We start from the raw sequence: 18,201 nt of genomic DNA, 5'->3' as shown, positions 1-18,201 counted from the left end.
CCTAGAAAATGGCGCATATTCGTTGCCGTATAAAAAGGCTAATTGCATGGTTAGTTTGGCGACCTTAAAATAGTAGAGACAGAAGATTGTTACAACGTTCACTATTATAGTTTACTAGTTCATAGTTTACTATCTCAACCCACAAGCATTCTGTTAACTGAACAGAAATTACAAAAATTGCTTCTTTTATACCAGATCAAAATTCTTTACCGGTTGCTGAAGAGTTGCCAGAAATGCAAAACCTTTCTAACAACCAAGCAACTCCAACGGAATCTGAAATTTATGTTATACCAAGAATAGAACAAGAATACCTGTATAAAAACACTAACCATAGAATATCGCGGGCGCAATCCCAAGGTCCTGAGTACGAGAATCCAGAGAGGCCCAAATACGAATCTCCTGAAATCCACCCGAACCATCAATACGAGTATCCTTCTCTCGGCGCGACAGGAAAGAAAGATGTCGGTGTGAAGGAGGGCGAGTATTTTCCACTTAGAAGACCGCTATTTGAAAATAATGATGATGATCTGTCCGGTTATACATCTCTTTTGAAACTGAACAGTTCACAAGGTTAATAAAGTTCAAAGGGAGCAACGTAATTGTTTACAGTGCGTATTATTAAGCACTTTTGGGACCGTTATATAAACAGATATTAGGAAACTCGTTTTATTACATAGCTTTATACTGCCTGCCTGCATGGTCTTCTCGGATGACAAGAAGTATTTGTTATTACATGCATCTCCTCTAATGTGTATATTTGATATTTCCTGTTCTACATGCAGGCCAAGATCTAGAAGCAAATTTTAAACAAAATACAGACCCGCGCATACGTCATAAAGTTAACGTGTCTCTCACAACAGAACAATTCATTCATTGTTTTGTTTATTGTACGTGTTCAAATACTATAAGAACGGTTGTGTGAAACAAATGTACGATTGTTATGAACCGTGCGGTTAAAGTGATTACTGGTGCAAATTACGATGTCAGTCCCAGGCATGATATTGCAAAAATCAAATTTAGACACTCTTAATGTCAGGCGTGCTAAATTGAAGAGTGTTCTGTTGTATAAGGTCCTTAATGGACTTTCAGCTCCGGGCGTGACTAAAAATTTTATAAAACTCCGGGATTTGGAGGGCTACTACAATCTGCGAAATTATGACACTGATTTAAAATTACCAAAACCAAGAACCAATTTTTTAAAACGCAGTTTCAATTACAGTGCGTCAAGTATGTGGAATAATCTTCCGACAGAAGCAACAAAGGTTACCTCAGTTAGGCACTTAAATTCAAGCGTTTAATCTTAAGCCTTACATTTAATCTGTAATATAAAATTATTAATTAGTCTTTTATACATTTATCTCTATTCTTGTAAATATTGTACTATTTTCAATTTGTCTTTGTATTATTCACACGCCCCCCCTGGAAATCAACTATTATTATAAAGTTGAGGGGGGCTAGCGTGTTTTAAATAAAGTGATGATGATGATGAAAAAGATTATCAATATATTTAGTTTAATCACGTGGAAATAAATTTCACTCATGCATGCAGGCGAACATGTAATGCTTATAATGCCGTTTGTTTTTTAGCCATATTGCTATTTGTGGAACCGATATAATATTGAGGTTTTGAAGGCCTGCTGTTTCAATTTAGTGGTTTGACGTTGCCGAGGTGGCATTATTGCTATTTCTTGCAGTGCATGAATGCTTTAAAATTTCATATGACTATAACCATATAGTTCGTCTATATATAATTTATATTCGCATATATGTTTGAATGATATAGTTCTTGACGCATCATTCGTCTGTTATAGTAACTGGTATAGTATGGGGACTCCTAATTGTGCACTCTTTTGCCACAAAATATAATTTTTTGCAAATGATCAGACAAGATCAATGCACATAAACAATGTATGATTTACGCCTATTGGGCAGTTGAAACACTACACTGATTGAAAGCAAAACAAGTAAATATAATAAGTGTCGTCCTTTTTCACAGCTACCGTAACGTCCGTTGCGTATAAACACGACAATTGCAACTTAAATTTTGCAGCCACCATGGGCAGTCCAGGAATGCTTTGCGTGTGGCCTATATTGAGTATTTTCCACGCAGTGCACTTCTAGGCTATACCCACACAGCCACTGTAGGCAGAAAATCTAACAATACAAATATCAATACAAATATCCTGAAAACAAATATCAAAACGAACATAGAACAAGACTTTTTACAAACGAACAAACTTAAACGCCTCATGAACCTGCAATTGTAATTAAATATGCCGCAAGATAAATACAAAGCACTCTACAAGCATGAAATGAGAAAAAAATCATACGGCCCATCATAAAAGAATATAATTTGTTTCATATCCCTCTCAGATTAGCATCAGAATTTTCACATCCAATATCTGACGCCCATGGGTAGCACGTACTTTATGACCACTCCCCAATGCATATAACATTTGCGTTTTGCTTTCGAAAGACGAAAACAGGAAGTTCACTATACCGGAATCTGCCTTCTGTAACACCGCCAAAATGTCTAACTTCGCCATTCTCCGGCACTTCAATATATATTGTATAAGTTCATGTGCCTTCAGGTCATTCCCGGTCGACATCGTCTCAGTTATAAACATTTTATAATGAAGATAGCACGTCGCTTTTTGAGAAATGGGATACTTTTTAAAAATCTTTTACTTTTTGTTGTTTATGTTCAGACGAGTGCCTTGCCTGAAATTGTGCGTGGTGTACAAGACATAATCCGGTATGGTGAAAACTATCATAATATGGTAAATATTACAAATCTCGAAACTATGACATGTGATCATGAACAGAAAAGTTGCGGTTGCGGAAAAAAATATGGTTATAATACTGTCGTTTATAACACCGATGAGAAAATTGTAAAATGTATAAAAGACGAAGATGTAGCTGGTGATATAGTTGGCCATGGTAAGTAAATCATGTTTATTGCTCATTAATTTGTACTATTAAATTTTCTTCTTTTCACTGATGGGTAAATAAAAATAAAGTCCCAAATGATATAATAAAATATATTCAAATATTTATATCTGTCAACGAAAATCACTAACTTTTACATGTATCTAGCTACGATATTTTCCTACAAGCTTACCGCATAAGATATAACATGCAATATCAAGTTCCGTCTAGTAAATTTCAAAAATCAAAGAGTTTTGTTCCCACGACTTCGAAATTACATTTTCTTTCGTTTTCAAAACGATATACAGAGCCGGCGCCTGTGTTTAAAACGTGTCGTAAAATGTTTTACCTGCTGATCGTTAGTTATTGATGCATTTAGTCGACACGCGACAAGGTTAATAAGCGAAACTATGGACAGGACTTCGATCAAATCGATTATATAATTTATATTCAATTCAATCATTTACATTTAATTATTCTGATTAAAGTTCACTTAGCTAAATATATCATGCAGTTTCGGGATACATTTAGACACAAGTATAGAATATACAAGAATGTATATATTTATCTTGCTGGCTATACTGAACATATGTATAGAAATATTGATTATATATTCTAAGGGACTAATAATATTCATTATTTATTCTATAGCGCGATATACTTCAGGTAATCTGAAATGGCCGGAGAGGACTGGGGCTAGTTGTCAAATTAAAATACATTTCTCTTGAAATATCTCTTGAAATATACTTTATTTCGGTTTCAAATTTATGCCAGAACTATAGTTCTTATAACTAAACATAATCACAAAATTTTGACTAGTTTCTTAAAGAATAACAAAAGATCTAATTGATTACACACGGGAGAATGGACTTCTATTTCAACAAACGTTTTGAACGCTGATTGGCTAAAATATGAGCGCGTGACAACCTGGCTGTTATTACGAGTTTGAATCGTGTGGGAAAAACCTTCCGGATGCTCATGCAGTGAACTGTATGTTTACACTGGACTAATTGTGTTCCATCACCTATTGTGATTGGCGGGCGCTGCCTCGGCTGGATGTTGAAGTTAATTTAACGTCTGTTTTCTATGACCGTTGCTCTGATTATATGTAGTAAAAGAACTGTGTGTCGATTCCACTTACTCAAATGTTTGTTTCCTTGACAGATGGAAGCTATTTGAAAAACGGCGATGGAGAATGTTTAGGAGTAAAAAATCAGATCATTTCTACAACGAATTGTTCTAAGGATGATCTCTCTCAACGTTGGTTATGGACAGGATTCGGGAATATAATGAATTTGAAAGTTCATAAATGTTTGCGGTGGAACAATTCTACACAAAAACTCATTACAGAACAGTGCAATACAGCAAACATTGCCCAAATATGGAAGCAAAGCGACCGGGAACTTTTATCAAATGGCAGAACCCTTTACAATAATTTCACAGGGAGTGAGCAGTATCAAGGTATGGTTGTTATATTATGTAACTATGGGTGATAAAATTAGTGAAGAAGATATTTTAAGCGCTCTTAAGTAGCTTGCATGAGATTTAGCAGATCAAAATTTTAAAATTTAACAGCTATATAATTTTATATATCTAGCTCTATATATACCTAGGTTTTTATCGATTTCCCCGAGATGAACTGATGGCCATGGTGAAGAAAGGAAACTGTTTTTTTCACAACAAGAACTGTCACATCAACCTGACAATCAACGCACCAATTTTCCGGCATCCTGAGAAACCAGCGGCTTGCAATATCACATGGAATAGTTCCGTGTATTCGGTATGGGGTCAGAAGTGGAAGTCATTTTCGCCAACAAATTCTAAAAAGTTCATGTTGAAACCCATTGATACAGAAAGAATATCTTTAAATGTAAGTATTCTATATAGACTGATATGTCATATGTGACGTAGTTGACTCAGGATCTAACCAATCAAGAGTCGCAAAGACATCTTCTAATATCACAAACCAAATTGCTGTAAGACACCGTGTCAAACAATCACACACACACCTATCTCAATTGCAGCATTATACGAGCACAAAGGATCAGCAAAGGTAGTAACGTTACGATAGAGATCTGAACCTCATTCCTATATCTAATTATAGATAGCAAACGGCAAAAGATTTTTTAAAAAATGGTCAGGAACTTTGATTAGGCTTTCGATTAATTGCGTCATTGAAGAACACTGCGTGGTTTTGAAGATCGAAGGATCATGGGAAAAAGTGAGTACGACTGCATGCACCCACAGCCATTCAAGCATTAAATTTTATACGGCAAACGTGAAACACATATACGGCAAAGCTGAATTTCTAAATACATCAAAAATAGTCTATTGCTTTCTTACATTACTGTTAAACATCACGAGTTTAATGTAGAACGCTGGTATAATTTAACGAAATTGCAGCACACTCTAAGATAGTGGAGTTAAAACACGAAGTTTGTTTAATAGCGGTTTGTTAGCATAAAAAAGCCTAACAGCCTCAACAGCTGAGGGATGTTCAATTACGACTGCAATATATAGTTAAATAATACGTTCTCGTAACTCAGCCAAGTCAGTTACACATATTAAATTTAGTCATTCCTCTTTCCCTCTTTTGCAAATGTATTAATTTAGAAAACTAAGAAAATTTCGTCACCAACAACGCCAGCGTTTAATAGCAGAACAACCTCTTCCAACTCAGCATCCTCTCCTGATGGTTCACAATTGTCTTCGATGGTTTTTATTGTTCCTGTGGTTGTGCTCTTTTGTCTACTTATTGTAGCACTTGTTATTATAGTGTACTATCGACGGCGCATGAGAAGGTACGTACGCGAGCGATTATATTATACATACATAAAAAACTCTATAATTTATCACGTTAGCCTCAACAGCCAGCAGTTGGCTGATTTCCATGAAGGGCGTGAATTTAAGCTGAAAATATCTAAAATATTAGGGTAGGAATATATAAGGTATATATGGGAAAGAACAAAATACAGTATATAAGTAAGTACAGTAAAATACAGTATATATTTTGTACTTGGAACTCTTATTAGTCGTTATTAAAAACACTTTAATTAGATAATAAGGACATATAGCTGCATGGCACAAGGTGCTGACAATTGACAATTTCTGCTTGTCGTATTAAGTAAGTACAAATCGTAAAATTAATAAGTAGTATATATAAATTATATCAATTATTAACTGGATCAGTTGGCGCTTGGGAATTATAGTTCGTAATCTTGTATAATCTCGTAATTTAGTATTTTTGCACAAGTTAATATAACAAATCCTACATATTTATTGGTTATACTCTGCACCTTCAGGTGAATAACAAAACCGAAATTGCAAAATGGCGGCTAGACGTTTTGTGGACGTTTCTTACAAAGAGACAAGCGAACAAATGCAGTTCTTGGGTCAATTCACTTGTGCAAATATACTAAAACAATTTTCGTTTTGGTGAATATTCGCCGATAAACGCCGAGCTTAAGGCGAATAATTGTTAAATATTATGGAAACAGATGATATTCAGTTTAAAACTATACGTTACGATACTATGGTATGATGATATATGTATACGTTAAAACAATTCTAATTTCATAATTTTTATTAACATATTCTATTTAAGGTTAAAGTCAGAGCAGGATCGTCCCGTAAGCGAAGGTATGTGAACATTAGAATAATTTGCAGGAGATATATTTTTGAAAAAAAGTAAATTTAACAAATAATAGGAATGGTGTATATAATATAATTGGTGATATATGCATTTAACAAAATGTATTGTAAAAATAAAGCTTAAGATTGACTGAAAACATGTGACGGAAAAGCGAGCACTCAAAAATGTTGTCAGAGTCAGTCAGACAGCGTATCCTATAAAATTCCCGTATCGATGAGGGGATTTTAAAAATGTAAATGCATATAAATATATAAAACGTGCTCTCAAAATACAATGCAACCACATTCACGAGATCGCACTATAGATACCAATATCAATAAATATGAATAATATATTATATCAATTTCATTTTTCAGATTGCTCAGCAAATCCGCTCGCGTCTTATGAAGACCCTACTTTGCAGAAATACGATAGTCCCGGAATCACCATTCATGATGCGAATCATTACGAGAGGCCTACGGACATCCCCGACCAACCGATATCCCGCCAAAACGATCAAAACGACAACGAATTTCATTACGATTACGCAACACGCGAAGAAACCTCTGTACTTTCATTTGGTGTCGCCAAGCCTTGCCGGAAACAAAATTCCGATACCTGCCATTGCAGTCATACAGTTGATAATACGGAGCCACTGCAACCAAGTGAGAAACGCGACGATCAGGCTTCAGAGGATGACTCGTTCTGGGCTGATGATGATAATAAACCAGCCTACCAACAAGAACCACAGGAAAATCCAGACTCACATACAGCCGACAAACATATTTATCACACTTTAGAGGAAGACTCACCCGAGAATGATAATAGCTAGATCATGTAGGCAACACGATACCGCACGATAATCAAGACTCATGACTCATCCACAAGCAACAAACCTATCTCTAACACCTTAGAAGAACGTACACCCTAGATTCCTATTACAGGTGGAAATTGGAAAACAAGAATACCGAAGAGGAATAAAAAGAAAAACACACCAGACTCTATAATAGATGTGTGCAGGACAAGATAAATAGCAAAAGAATGAATTATTCATATTTCCACAAATGTATGCATGCATGTTCGCTTCTAACAAAATCTAAAAAGCTAAATAACACAGTAATTCTAGTTTCGCGTTGTTTTCAGTATGCATTTAAATAAGCAGTTTCATCTTCACGACTTCACAAATTTTCCAACAATTAGTTTATATATAGACATCACGGTCCGTAGGTAAATTAATGTCTATATAAACTTATTCCCCAATCAATTTTTTTGCCTACAAGGCACATTGTGACAAAGGGTAACTTTTATTTTCTAATTGCGATCATCTTTCCGATATTGGGTGTAAGAACTTTTAGTTCTGATACATTAGGATCATTCTGAAGCGGAAACGGATTTACGTGTCATGTAAAAGGAAATCCGATAAAAACCTTGACAACTCAATATATTCATATAATATTTTATTCGACAGCCTCGTGCCCAGGCGCTTTAATGTAAAATATATAACGTTGCAATCAGGTATTGTATGGAGGTCAGCTGAAAGAAGCAAGCGCACAGGGGTGCTTGGGGTGGTTTTTGTTTAGCGAGGAAGCCAAAACCACCCAAAGCATTAAGCACCCCCGCACGCTCGCGTTTTTTTCAGCTGACCTCTATGCAAAAACTGAATACAACATTATTTTTTTACTATTAATAAAGCGCCTGGGTACGAGGCTGTATCACTGAGCTATATAATAATTCCTGGAGGACCGGTTCGTCATTTTTCGGTAACTTCGCCGCCATCTTTTTGCACAAAAAAACATGGCGGATTTTGCCTTCTGCGCACTGCGCAGAAGTTTTGCTGACGCCATATGGTCCCTTTTGCCCAGGGTAATTACCACTGACCAGGCTCAAATCTGAGCCCGCTACGAGAGATGCTCCCCCCTGGTTTATCTAAACAACAGTATTTCCCCCCTGGTTTTTTATGAATATTTTTTTTGCCGTGAAACATGAATTGGAAACCTTGCTGTTTTGTATTTTTCGATTTATTTTTGTGCTACAAAGCGTTGCAATAAGGCGTTTATTTCAGTTCTATACAATCGTGGACGCTGTTTTGCGAATGCCAGAGAAAATATTAATATTAAAACGTAAAAAAAATTGTGGACGAAGGATTTTTATATACGATTAGCTGACAGGTTATTTTATTTATTTATTTATTTTCATTATTCATACATTTCTGTATAAAATTTTTGAAAATACTTGAATATTTTTCGAGTCTTGTCAGAAATTTGGATTATCTTTCGGATATCAATCGCCGACTAAAGGTTACCGGCAGAAAATATGTTGTTATGTGATGTTTTCCTTAGAACATCATGCTTATGCATATCAGCCCATAACTCAAGGAAAAAAAGGCCAAACCTCATGCAAGATGCTGGGCAGCTGATTATATAGTAATAGTACTTCAAGTCATTTGCATAGGATATTTTCATTCAGGTCATTATAGCTAGCCTAAGTTACCCCTATCTTACTGTATCCCAAGTAATGCATTTTCCAATCATAATCATATTCCAGATAATGCAAGGAAAGGCTATGGTAAATAACAAAAATTTTATTATAGTACCAACTACCAAGAAGAATATGGTACTAGTTGTGCTATTAAACAAATGTCTCATGAATTCATGAAAATGCAACTGAGCCTATTCATTCCTCCATTAGTCTATAATCTATTAACCTTCAATTCCTGATTAGCCCCATGATAATATTCCTTTGAATGGTGGGGAGGGTAAAACTGTCCAGAAGTTGCTGCAAATTGAAAACAAACTGCTCAGTCAATGCATGTCTGTATAAATTTATTTTCCATTTAAATAACTATCTTAACTATGACTAACAAAGTCAACATGGTAAAATTAACAGTTTAATGTTCCAGTAATTTGCAAAAAAGCCATCCCCAAATTCAATAGCATCTTCATCCTAAAAAAGAGAGATCAGACCAAGTTTAACTGTACTCAATAAAGTACACCCAGAGGACAGAGCCAGAGGGGAATAAAAACCATTGCAAACTGATTAACAATCAAGCTTGTAGCTTGATCAACAAGGTGCAAGATGCCAAGAAGTCTATTAAGCCATGATTATTGACTTTGCATTTGACAAGGCAAACAAGATAACATACTAGACTTTTAACAACCACTGTTGAAATCTGACAGTAAAATATTTTGTATCAGCACTCACACAGTCATCATGTTTAATGTTTTAAATTCATCTAAAGGATCAATAGAGAGACTAATAGATTCACTGGGAGGATTGAATATTGATTCATCTTAATTGTTTGGCTGAAAATACTCATGAGTTGGCATTAAATATGAGTGAAAGCTCCAGTGCAAATGCCATAAGAGTTCTATTCAAAAGCCAAAACTGGCAAGACATAGCCAAAACTCAAAAGATCAGTTATTGATCCTTTTTCATAAAGTATAGTTTTTCATAGCGTAACTAAGTCATGTACCATTGATCAAAAAGGCTGCACTCTGCAGCATATTTGCCGTTTTTAACATTAATTTCAAAAGAAATAAACTGCAACAGACGCTTTGGTAGTTGTCTATACCAAAGGCGAAAAACGAAAATGTTGTGAAAACCGGCTTACCTGAGGTAAAAATTGATATCCCGATAGGTGAATTAGGCCATTCACAGCATCATATGTAGAGCGAAAAATCACTTCTCCATTTAACTTGTTGAACAGGGAAAAAGAGTCTTTTTAGATGAAACGCGGAGAAAATATATGCCGAAAACAATACCGAAAACCAAAAATATTTTCATAAAAATCGGGAGGGTGATGGACACGTTTTTGACTTTGTATCGCGGTATGTCAGTGGTAATTACCATGGGCAAAGGGGACCATGTGGCGTCAGCAAAGCTGAAAATCCGCCATCTTTTTCGTTACACTTTTTGGTGGCGAGCCGGTCCTCCAGGAATTATTATATAGCTCAGTGGGCTGTATATTCGACCATTGCATATCAAGATTAGACTAAAATGACTTAACCTAATTGGTCGGTTTTGTTGTTTTCATAAACTCATTGTCAAACCTATTCCTGTCATGGCGTTAGCAAAAATAATAAATCAATTCTAATCGTGCAGTTAATATGCAGTAAGTATTAACCAAAGTTAACAATTCACACGATGTCATCATACTTTGGACTTGCCGTCTTATGTCTTGTCTCAATAATCGAGGTCAGACTAGAAGCGGCTTTTGTTGTAACTCGAGGGCAAACAGATAAATTTACAAATGATAATCCCAGCTCGGTCAGTGAGTGTGCTGAATATTACGCGAGATGTCAGTCAGCTTCTTGCGAGGTCTGTGTATGTGATAAAGAAATCCCGACCTACGTGGCAAGCGAGAAGAGATGTATGAAAGACCATGAAATATCCCCTCAGTCGGGTATGTTATGCTTGAGATATTGGACTTAATCCCTAATACATATGCATGTTTATGTTCTGTCGACTGACTCCCGCGAGCACTTTTCACCGATTGCAACAGACTATTGATATTAGGGAACCTTAAGCATACAGGACGGCAAACGGGTCGAAACGAACTTCTTTAATTAAATTAATATTTTGTGCTAATGATATGTCTTTGTATATTATTAATTGTATAAATTTAATTGGGTTATACCGTTATAAGACTTTTGATAACATTAGATTTGTGTTTGGGAAGAATTCTATGGATCACAACTTGAGGTGGTGCTCGCTAGTTGCGTCTGATATACAACAAGACGTGAAAACCTGAGATTTTCCTCGAGATTTTCCGGTGTAAATATAGCGTGGACTAGGTCTAAAGCCCTCATGTTCATATCTTTTCAAAGACGCATTGTATTGATAGCTGCAACAGTCGTGAGTCGTCGTGTAATACAACCATCTTATACACATTCTTACTTGCATAGGGCCCTATTTGCATTGAACCGCGCCTGATTTATTGTTTTGGTGTCGGGTTACGAATAAGCAATATTTCTTTCACGCTAAAAAATTGAGTACTTGATATTAGGTAACCGCGATGTTCTGCAATTTTTGTGATTAACCATAGTAGTTGGTCCCATTATTGTGAAGAATCAACATTTGATCAAATTCGTTGGAATTCAAGACCAAAAGTTTCTAGCCAGGCAACATCCAAGACGAAGAAATAGGTGTTAAGATATATGTGACCTATTTCTGTTATTGAAAAAATCTAATGTCATTCTGTGTAGTTGCAGTAGAATTCAAATAACGGACTTGAGATAAAAATTGAATAATTGTCTGTCTGAAAACCGCACAGGATATATTAACAAATAACAAGTCATCACAAATTTTTGAATTTAAAATTTTCACAAAAAGAAATTTTCACATCTCTTCAGTTGCTCAATTCAAACACCATTTGGTTGGTATGTAGACTGGGATAATCACTTTAGTGTGAGCTTGTTACTATCTAACTCACATAGAACCACCTTAAAATAATCAGCATTTTATAATTTAGATCATTTTATCATTATAGTTCATCATTAATTTCCAACAATACCTGAAGAACTTCAGGGCGTGAAGTTGCACTCATCGGTATATTGGATTCTAATTTAAAGTGTTGTTTATTTTAACTTTACAAATTACAATGTATACATAACTTACAGTTTAATTCTTTAGATTATTTTGGATACAAACTGCACATACATTATTATATATGTAAACAAACTATGAGTATATGTAGTAACTTGTTTGAACTTAAATATTATTGTTATATTGCAACATATTATTGCACAGAATAATGCTGAATTATGTAAAGTGTAGGAACAGCAGAAAAATGGTAAAAATTTCCAATACTAAATACAAATGGCACAAAACAATTTACAGATAGGATCAAAGCATATAAGCTTTTGTCTAAGACTGTTACAGTATGAAGGAGTTTGAATGCATAAACAGTTTGAACATGAAAGTGTTTTAAGGTGAATTGACTATGGCTGTTAACAAATAGGTACCAAAAACCCAAATCCAGGATGAAAGTCCTGAATCAAAAGTGCCCACACCCTAAAACAGTACTGATGACATAGCTCTAAATTCTGAACCACAAAAACTTTTCTGTATTCTATATAGCTATTCTGAATGCAGTTATAGTGTTTAGCATGGTGGATTTTAGGAGTGGTTAACCGAGAGTGTCTAGATAACATAAGTTCAACAAGAAAATGACTTTGTTGGTGTGTATAATTTACTCATTCACTAGGCAAACAAAGTCATGTATTCTTGTTTGGTTTTTTTTATTGATAGGATAGGAAAAATGCTTATTTTAATTCAAATCAGGATGAAGTTCATGATGAATATTGTTTTGTTGTCTCATATAAGTCACATAACTATAATATAACACATCACATCTTACTTACCCCCCGCCAAAATATTGACATTTGCATGACAGCGTGCTTGAGTCTTGTTCACGAATTTTCTCTTCGATTTTTAACCAGATATTGTGTTACCATTCCAAATCTTGCCGTTCGCTGCCCGAGAAATGCCACTTTCTTTATTCCAAAATAAACAAAATTGAATGCATTGAAAAATTCATAATTTGGAAGAGTCAAATACGTTTATAGTACGATCTTTACAAAAAGAAGATAATGTAAAGATTCGATTTGCTCTCGTAGCTAATATTGACGCAAATATTTCATTATTTTGACATACAAACAGCCCGAGTTAAATTGGTTAGTGTGCTAAGCACACATTTTAGTGATTTTAAACGTTATACCATATACGTCCTTAAACTCCCCCCTGAAATCTCGCCTACGGCTGCCACGAGTTTTCATGAATATTGCGCAAGCCACATAGTACCTCTTGCAATAAATAGTTAATACATGCCTTCATAGCTGCACTGCCTGCACAAGTGGATTATATAACATTGAACAACTCAGATCACTATGATTAGGGAGTATGATATATTAATGGCTAACTATGAATTTCATCAGAGGGGTGTAGGAACACCATGAGCGGCACACGTACGCCCCCCCCCCCAAAAAAAAAATAAACAATGCAGTTTGAATACTTTTGATGCAGTATGAATGGTTTTTAAAGGCTTTCCGTGTCTGATTTGTATGCTAAACCCATTTTCTTTCTCTTTAGTGCCCAAATACAGCTCATTTTCTATATCCAGTGAATTTGGGCAATCTTACATAGCAGCAGAAAAAATCTCAAACAAACTGGATCGCGAGACCGAATATACAGGAAACCAAAATCAGTTATGGTTGTACACATCTTCAAAAAAACTACTGAACTTGAAAACACTGAAGTGTCTCGATTCTAGAAATCTTAAAAGGTTGGCTTTGCAGCCATGTTCGGTCAACCAGACAGAAAACCAAATGTGGTATTGCAACAGAAATTCACGAATGGTTTACCGTGTAAATAACGGAGTTAAGTTATATCTGGAATTTTCAGGCCATTTTCAGACGAGGTTTTACGACGATTCCACTAAATGGGTAGCAGATAAAGGAACTAGTGCCCAACGTCGATCAGTATGTGCTTTACCTGTCAAATACAGAGGTTTGTAAAATGTTATCGTGATACAGGTTTAAAAAGACGAATTCCCTGTGCAAACAAACAGTGCATGCCAGCGAAAGCTCTCGCATATATTTCAAATCAATCAATTCCTAAATCTTTTACCAAAAAGACAATTAATCTTTTTCTACAAACTCAAGCGTCTGTCGTTGAAAGAAGAAAGAATACGTCGACCTTTGGACTATACACAAACTGTCCTCCATGTTATAGATAGCTACGTGCATCCATATTTTCTATGTTTTTTCCCCATCTATAGTCTCACTTTCATTCTGAGATATCAGGGACCACGGAGAAGGGGTCTCTAAAAAACATTTTAAACTAGCTGCAGCTGGTGACTTTAATTGAACATTTTCAGTTCTGATACTTTCTGGCACGTTTCTCCGGGGTTTTATGTATTGGCTTATCATGCTGCATTTGGAAAAATCGTTATACGAAATAAAAAAACGGCCTAGTTTACAATAAGTAAAATGTTGAATATAGCCTTGTGCACCTTCTATCCATTCTCGGATACACCTTCAAATTCTAAAAATTGTTAACATGCTTCGCCCTAATCAACAGAGATTCTGCAGATTCTACCCTTGACCTACAATTCCGCTTGGCCACTTCAGCTATATAATGTCTGACTGAAATCATGTCATTTCCCTTCAAAGGATGTTACAGATTCACAAGCGGTTCCTTAGTCAAAAGATTGAGTGCTAAACCACAGTTAAATCCAGATAAATTCGAAGAGATGAAAATTTCAGCGCCTATTTTCAGACAAGAGAAGGCCAAAAATCCCACTTGCGTTCTGCTGTGGAATAATACTGTGTTCTCGGTGAATGATCAGCCTTGGACATCCGTGTCAGCGTATGAGAATAACTTTGACAATAAGGGAGTGACAGAGCCGTTGGGAGAAGTTGTATTTCGAGTGAGTATTAATGTGTTATATAGACTTGAATATATATTTGTAGTCTTTAAATTACCCTATTAGTTTAGCTCGACTCCATAGTTGTTCTTACAAAAAAAACATCATCACTGAAATGCTGCCTCGGATTTGAGGACGGGAAAAACCGTAAGCCTCTAGTATATATGTAGCTAATGGTCCTTACACTCTTCCCTCTCCCGGGGGGGAGCTATCCACAATTATAACACAATATAAAAGTATGGCGTATTTCTAGGACTCTGCAAGAGTGTGTGGGATTGTGTGGGATATACTTGCACGACATTTAATCAGTATTATTGATTTAGTAAATCTCACTTATATGGTAGTGACATATGCTAAAGCAGTTACTGAACACCGAGAGAGGGCAGATGAAATTACAAGACAATTAATCTATGTACGTGCTGTACCGAGTGCTTCTACAAAACCAAACCTCTAAAACATGTTGATAAATCAAATTTCAAATTTCTGTCGTGTTTATAGTTTAACGAGAAAGCAAAAACAATCTGGGCAGGTGCTCTGATGAAGCTTATGGTTCGTTGTATATATGAAGAGAACGCAAATGGGGAAACATATGAAGAACATTGTATTTTACTTAAGTTTGATGGAGTGTTTAATCAATCATCACGAAAGGTATGTGACATTGAATGAAAAGAAAATATTGTCAACAAGGCACTGATTCTGAATGTAGTGACGAGATACTATAAAAGGCATGCATGCCAGTAGAAATAATTATTAGAGAAACGTTGTGATTTGGAAGTTGATTTTGAAGTGCATGGTAGATACCAGAAAGATTTCCTAGTGTTAATTTTTAGGAGATATCAAAATTTTGTAATATTGTTTGGACCCATATTTTCCTCTTGATTTGACTTATAAAGCGGTAGCCATTTTATGCAAAAATTATATAAAATTTGTGATCGTGAATAGTCTCCCCAAGGCTGACCAAAGACGTATGTTTACAAAGGTAGGCACTTCATGGCCTCCAAGCTTATCAAAGTCATCATCATCTGACTCAAGCTACAAAGCAAGTACTATTGGTCTGTCTGTCGTATTGGGTTTTCTACTTATCGCAATAGCTATCGCCGCTGTTGTATCGTACAAGAGGCGCAGCAGCAACACTAATGATTACACGAAGCCGATTTGTGACGCTGAAGACCTGTAAAAAGACATCGATTCAGACTCCAGTCGAGAAACACGTGATTAACTGTAACTCAATGGGATCATTTATGCATGCAGGGCGCAGTAAAACAGCTATAATACTGTATGGTAGGGGCAAGTGATGTTGGACTGACGTTCACACGCTATGCATGGCAGTACTGACAGTGGCTAGGTTTTATCATCGGTGGTAGATTAGTTAGGTTGATTAGGGTTGAATGGAAACCAATTTTTTAAAAGACATCTAACGAGCTCTAAATGGAACTTTTAATGCGTACATTAGTATAAGTTTTATAAATTTTAATCATATTAAAAAAAATTACATTCAAGCATTATACACTGGCGGTCAAAACGAACTGCTCAAAACAAGTTAAATTGCTCTGAGATGAACGTAACTGTCCCTCTAACAATATATACGAGTAAACATAGACTAGATTACATGCTAAGCTACATGAAATATTAATATTTTGTTGACCCTCCTTTGGCCTTATAATTGATGACGGCCTTACACCGGTGTGGCATACTTTCTGTTAAGGTGGTAATCGTCACGGCAAAAGAAATTCATCAATATCCTAGGGACAGTCTTTACAGCAACGCATAAATCATAGACGCTTTATGAATGAATTCCTTTCTTGCGCTATCCCCTGGACAATGTCCCACAGATTTTCAATTGGTTTAACGTCTTTTGACAGTGCAGGCCAATCCATTTCTGTCACTCCCTCTTCCTGAAACCATTGTTTGACTATATCTTGGAGGGGTGGCAGGTTGCATTACATTAATGAAATATTGCTCGGAATAAGAGAATTATCCAAAATGCCTTAGTATGAAGCTCTCTCCTATATTCGCTTCTTTTTTATGAATTTGTATCTAAAAAGTTCTTTTTGACTGCTAGTGTACACTAAAAGATTGATTGTTATGATTCCTGTTACATACGATATTAATAGCAACATTTGAGCAATTCTTTTTGACCGCCAGTGTACTACATGGTTTGTACCGTGTATACATGCATGAACTTTACCACATTTCCTTCAACATATATCCAAATTTGCAGTCGTGCAGTACGTAGATGACATGTGAATCGACTATTGAAGTATGAACATTGCATGGGGAAATCCACTCTCTTAAGGCGGTTTTTACGTCACCATTTTTTACATAATCTCGGGCCGGTTGTATAGCTATAAAAAGGTAGTTAGTGGCAGAATAGTTGGTGGCAGAATTGGCCAATCATGCAGAATAATATATTTTTTTAGTTAACTACCATTTATCTCCCTAAAATGTAGTTAAGAGTTTTATACAACCAGGCCCCTGCCGATAAAAATTTTTTAAGACAATATTTTGCCATTGAAGCGTTACAGTTTACAGCCGAGAATATCACAAACTAGAACCATGTAATCAACCCAAAGCCAAAGGAATCGTTCTAATTTGCAAATAAAGCACATATTAATGAAAAGCCATCGAAATGTTTTAATTTCAATTCAATTTCAATTCTTAATTAACACCAAGCTTTTTTATTTATATGCAGATATATATATATATTTAACACCAAGCTTTTTTATTTATATGCAGATGATATATATATATATATATATATATATATATATATTAATATATATATATATATATCATCATTCATATCGCCATTGCGATAAATTTTATGCTGGAAATTTCAAACGCACGCGCAAACATTAACAGTGCGCGTGAGCCGACCGTTAATCACGCAATCCAACGAACTGAATTTAATCGCCTGAAGATCGAGATAATCGTGAAACTCAGAGTAGCGATAGCTAAATAAATTCATTTTAAGACTTAATTTCATCTACTATATATATATATATATATATATATATACTATATAGTAGTGTACAGTCTCTACCACAAACGGAAATCTTTTTAAATTACCATTATTATATACATACATATATATATATATATATATATATATATATATATATATATATATATATATATATATATATATATATATATATATATATATATATATATATATATAGCAAATAATATGTTTTAGTAATCCTTATATATGAAT

General features: G+C 35.2%; 2 protein-coding genes across 2 annotated transcripts; both read left to right on the top strand.

Annotated features, from left to right (window-relative positions):
• Window positions 1–2,689: 2,689 nt before the first annotated feature.
• LOC114533464 lies at window positions 2,690–7,670 on the top strand. Its single transcript, XM_028554982.1, has 7 exons — window positions 2,690–2,940; window positions 4,093–4,389; window positions 4,542–4,798; window positions 5,033–5,149; window positions 5,542–5,729; window positions 6,533–6,567; window positions 6,937–7,670. Exons 1-7 carry the CDS (start codon window positions 2,778–2,780, stop codon window positions 7,389–7,391), a joined length of 1,512 nt encoding a protein of 503 aa, XP_028410783.1. The 5' UTR covers window positions 2,690–2,777; the 3' UTR covers window positions 7,392–7,670.
• A 2,857-nt stretch (window positions 7,671–10,527) lies between these two features.
• On the top strand, window positions 10,528–16,506 carry LOC114533461. Its single transcript, XM_028554978.1, has 5 exons — window positions 10,528–10,961; window positions 13,649–14,065; window positions 14,731–14,987; window positions 15,483–15,632; window positions 15,964–16,506. Exons 1-5 carry the CDS (start codon window positions 10,703–10,705, stop codon window positions 16,159–16,161), a joined length of 1,281 nt encoding a protein of 426 aa, XP_028410779.1. The 5' UTR covers window positions 10,528–10,702; the 3' UTR covers window positions 16,162–16,506.
• The last annotated feature ends 1,695 nt before the right edge of the window (window positions 16,507–18,201 follow it).

Source organism: Dendronephthya gigantea, unplaced genomic scaffold (genome assembly GCF_004324835.1).
Source record: "Dendronephthya gigantea isolate DGI-Jeju-01 unplaced genomic scaffold, DenGig_1.0 000092F, whole genome shotgun sequence".
NCBI lineage: Eukaryota > Metazoa > Cnidaria > Anthozoa > Malacalcyonacea > Nephtheidae > Dendronephthya > Dendronephthya gigantea.
Note: the sequence above shows the minus strand (reverse complement) of the source record. Positions and strands in the feature narration are given on the sequence as shown.

What these genes read in the sequence shown, in the direction of transcription:
- LOC114533464 (XM_028554982.1), top strand. Translation starts at nt 2,778, where the DNA reads ATGGTAAATATTACAAATCTCGAAACTATGACATGTGATCATGAACAG. An exon ending in AGGGAGTGAGCAGTATCAAG is followed by an intron (nt 4,390 to 4,541) that starts GTATGGTTGTTA and finishes ATATATACCTAG; the next exon opens with GTTTTTATCGATTTCCCCGA. An exon ending in GGATCGTCCCGTAAGCGAAG is followed by an intron (nt 6,568 to 6,936) that starts GTATGTGAACAT and finishes TTCATTTTTCAG; the next exon opens with ATTGCTCAGCAAATCCGCTC.
- LOC114533461 (XM_028554978.1), top strand. Translation starts at nt 10,703, where the DNA reads ATGTCATCATACTTTGGACTTGCCGTCTTATGTCTTGTCTCAATAATC. An exon ending in TGAAATATCCCCTCAGTCGG is followed by an intron (nt 10,962 to 13,648) that starts GTATGTTATGCT and finishes CTTTCTCTTTAG; the next exon opens with TGCCCAAATACAGCTCATTT. An exon ending in TTTACCTGTCAAATACAGAG is followed by an intron (nt 14,066 to 14,730) that starts GTTTGTAAAATG and finishes TTCCCTTCAAAG; the next exon opens with GATGTTACAGATTCACAAGC.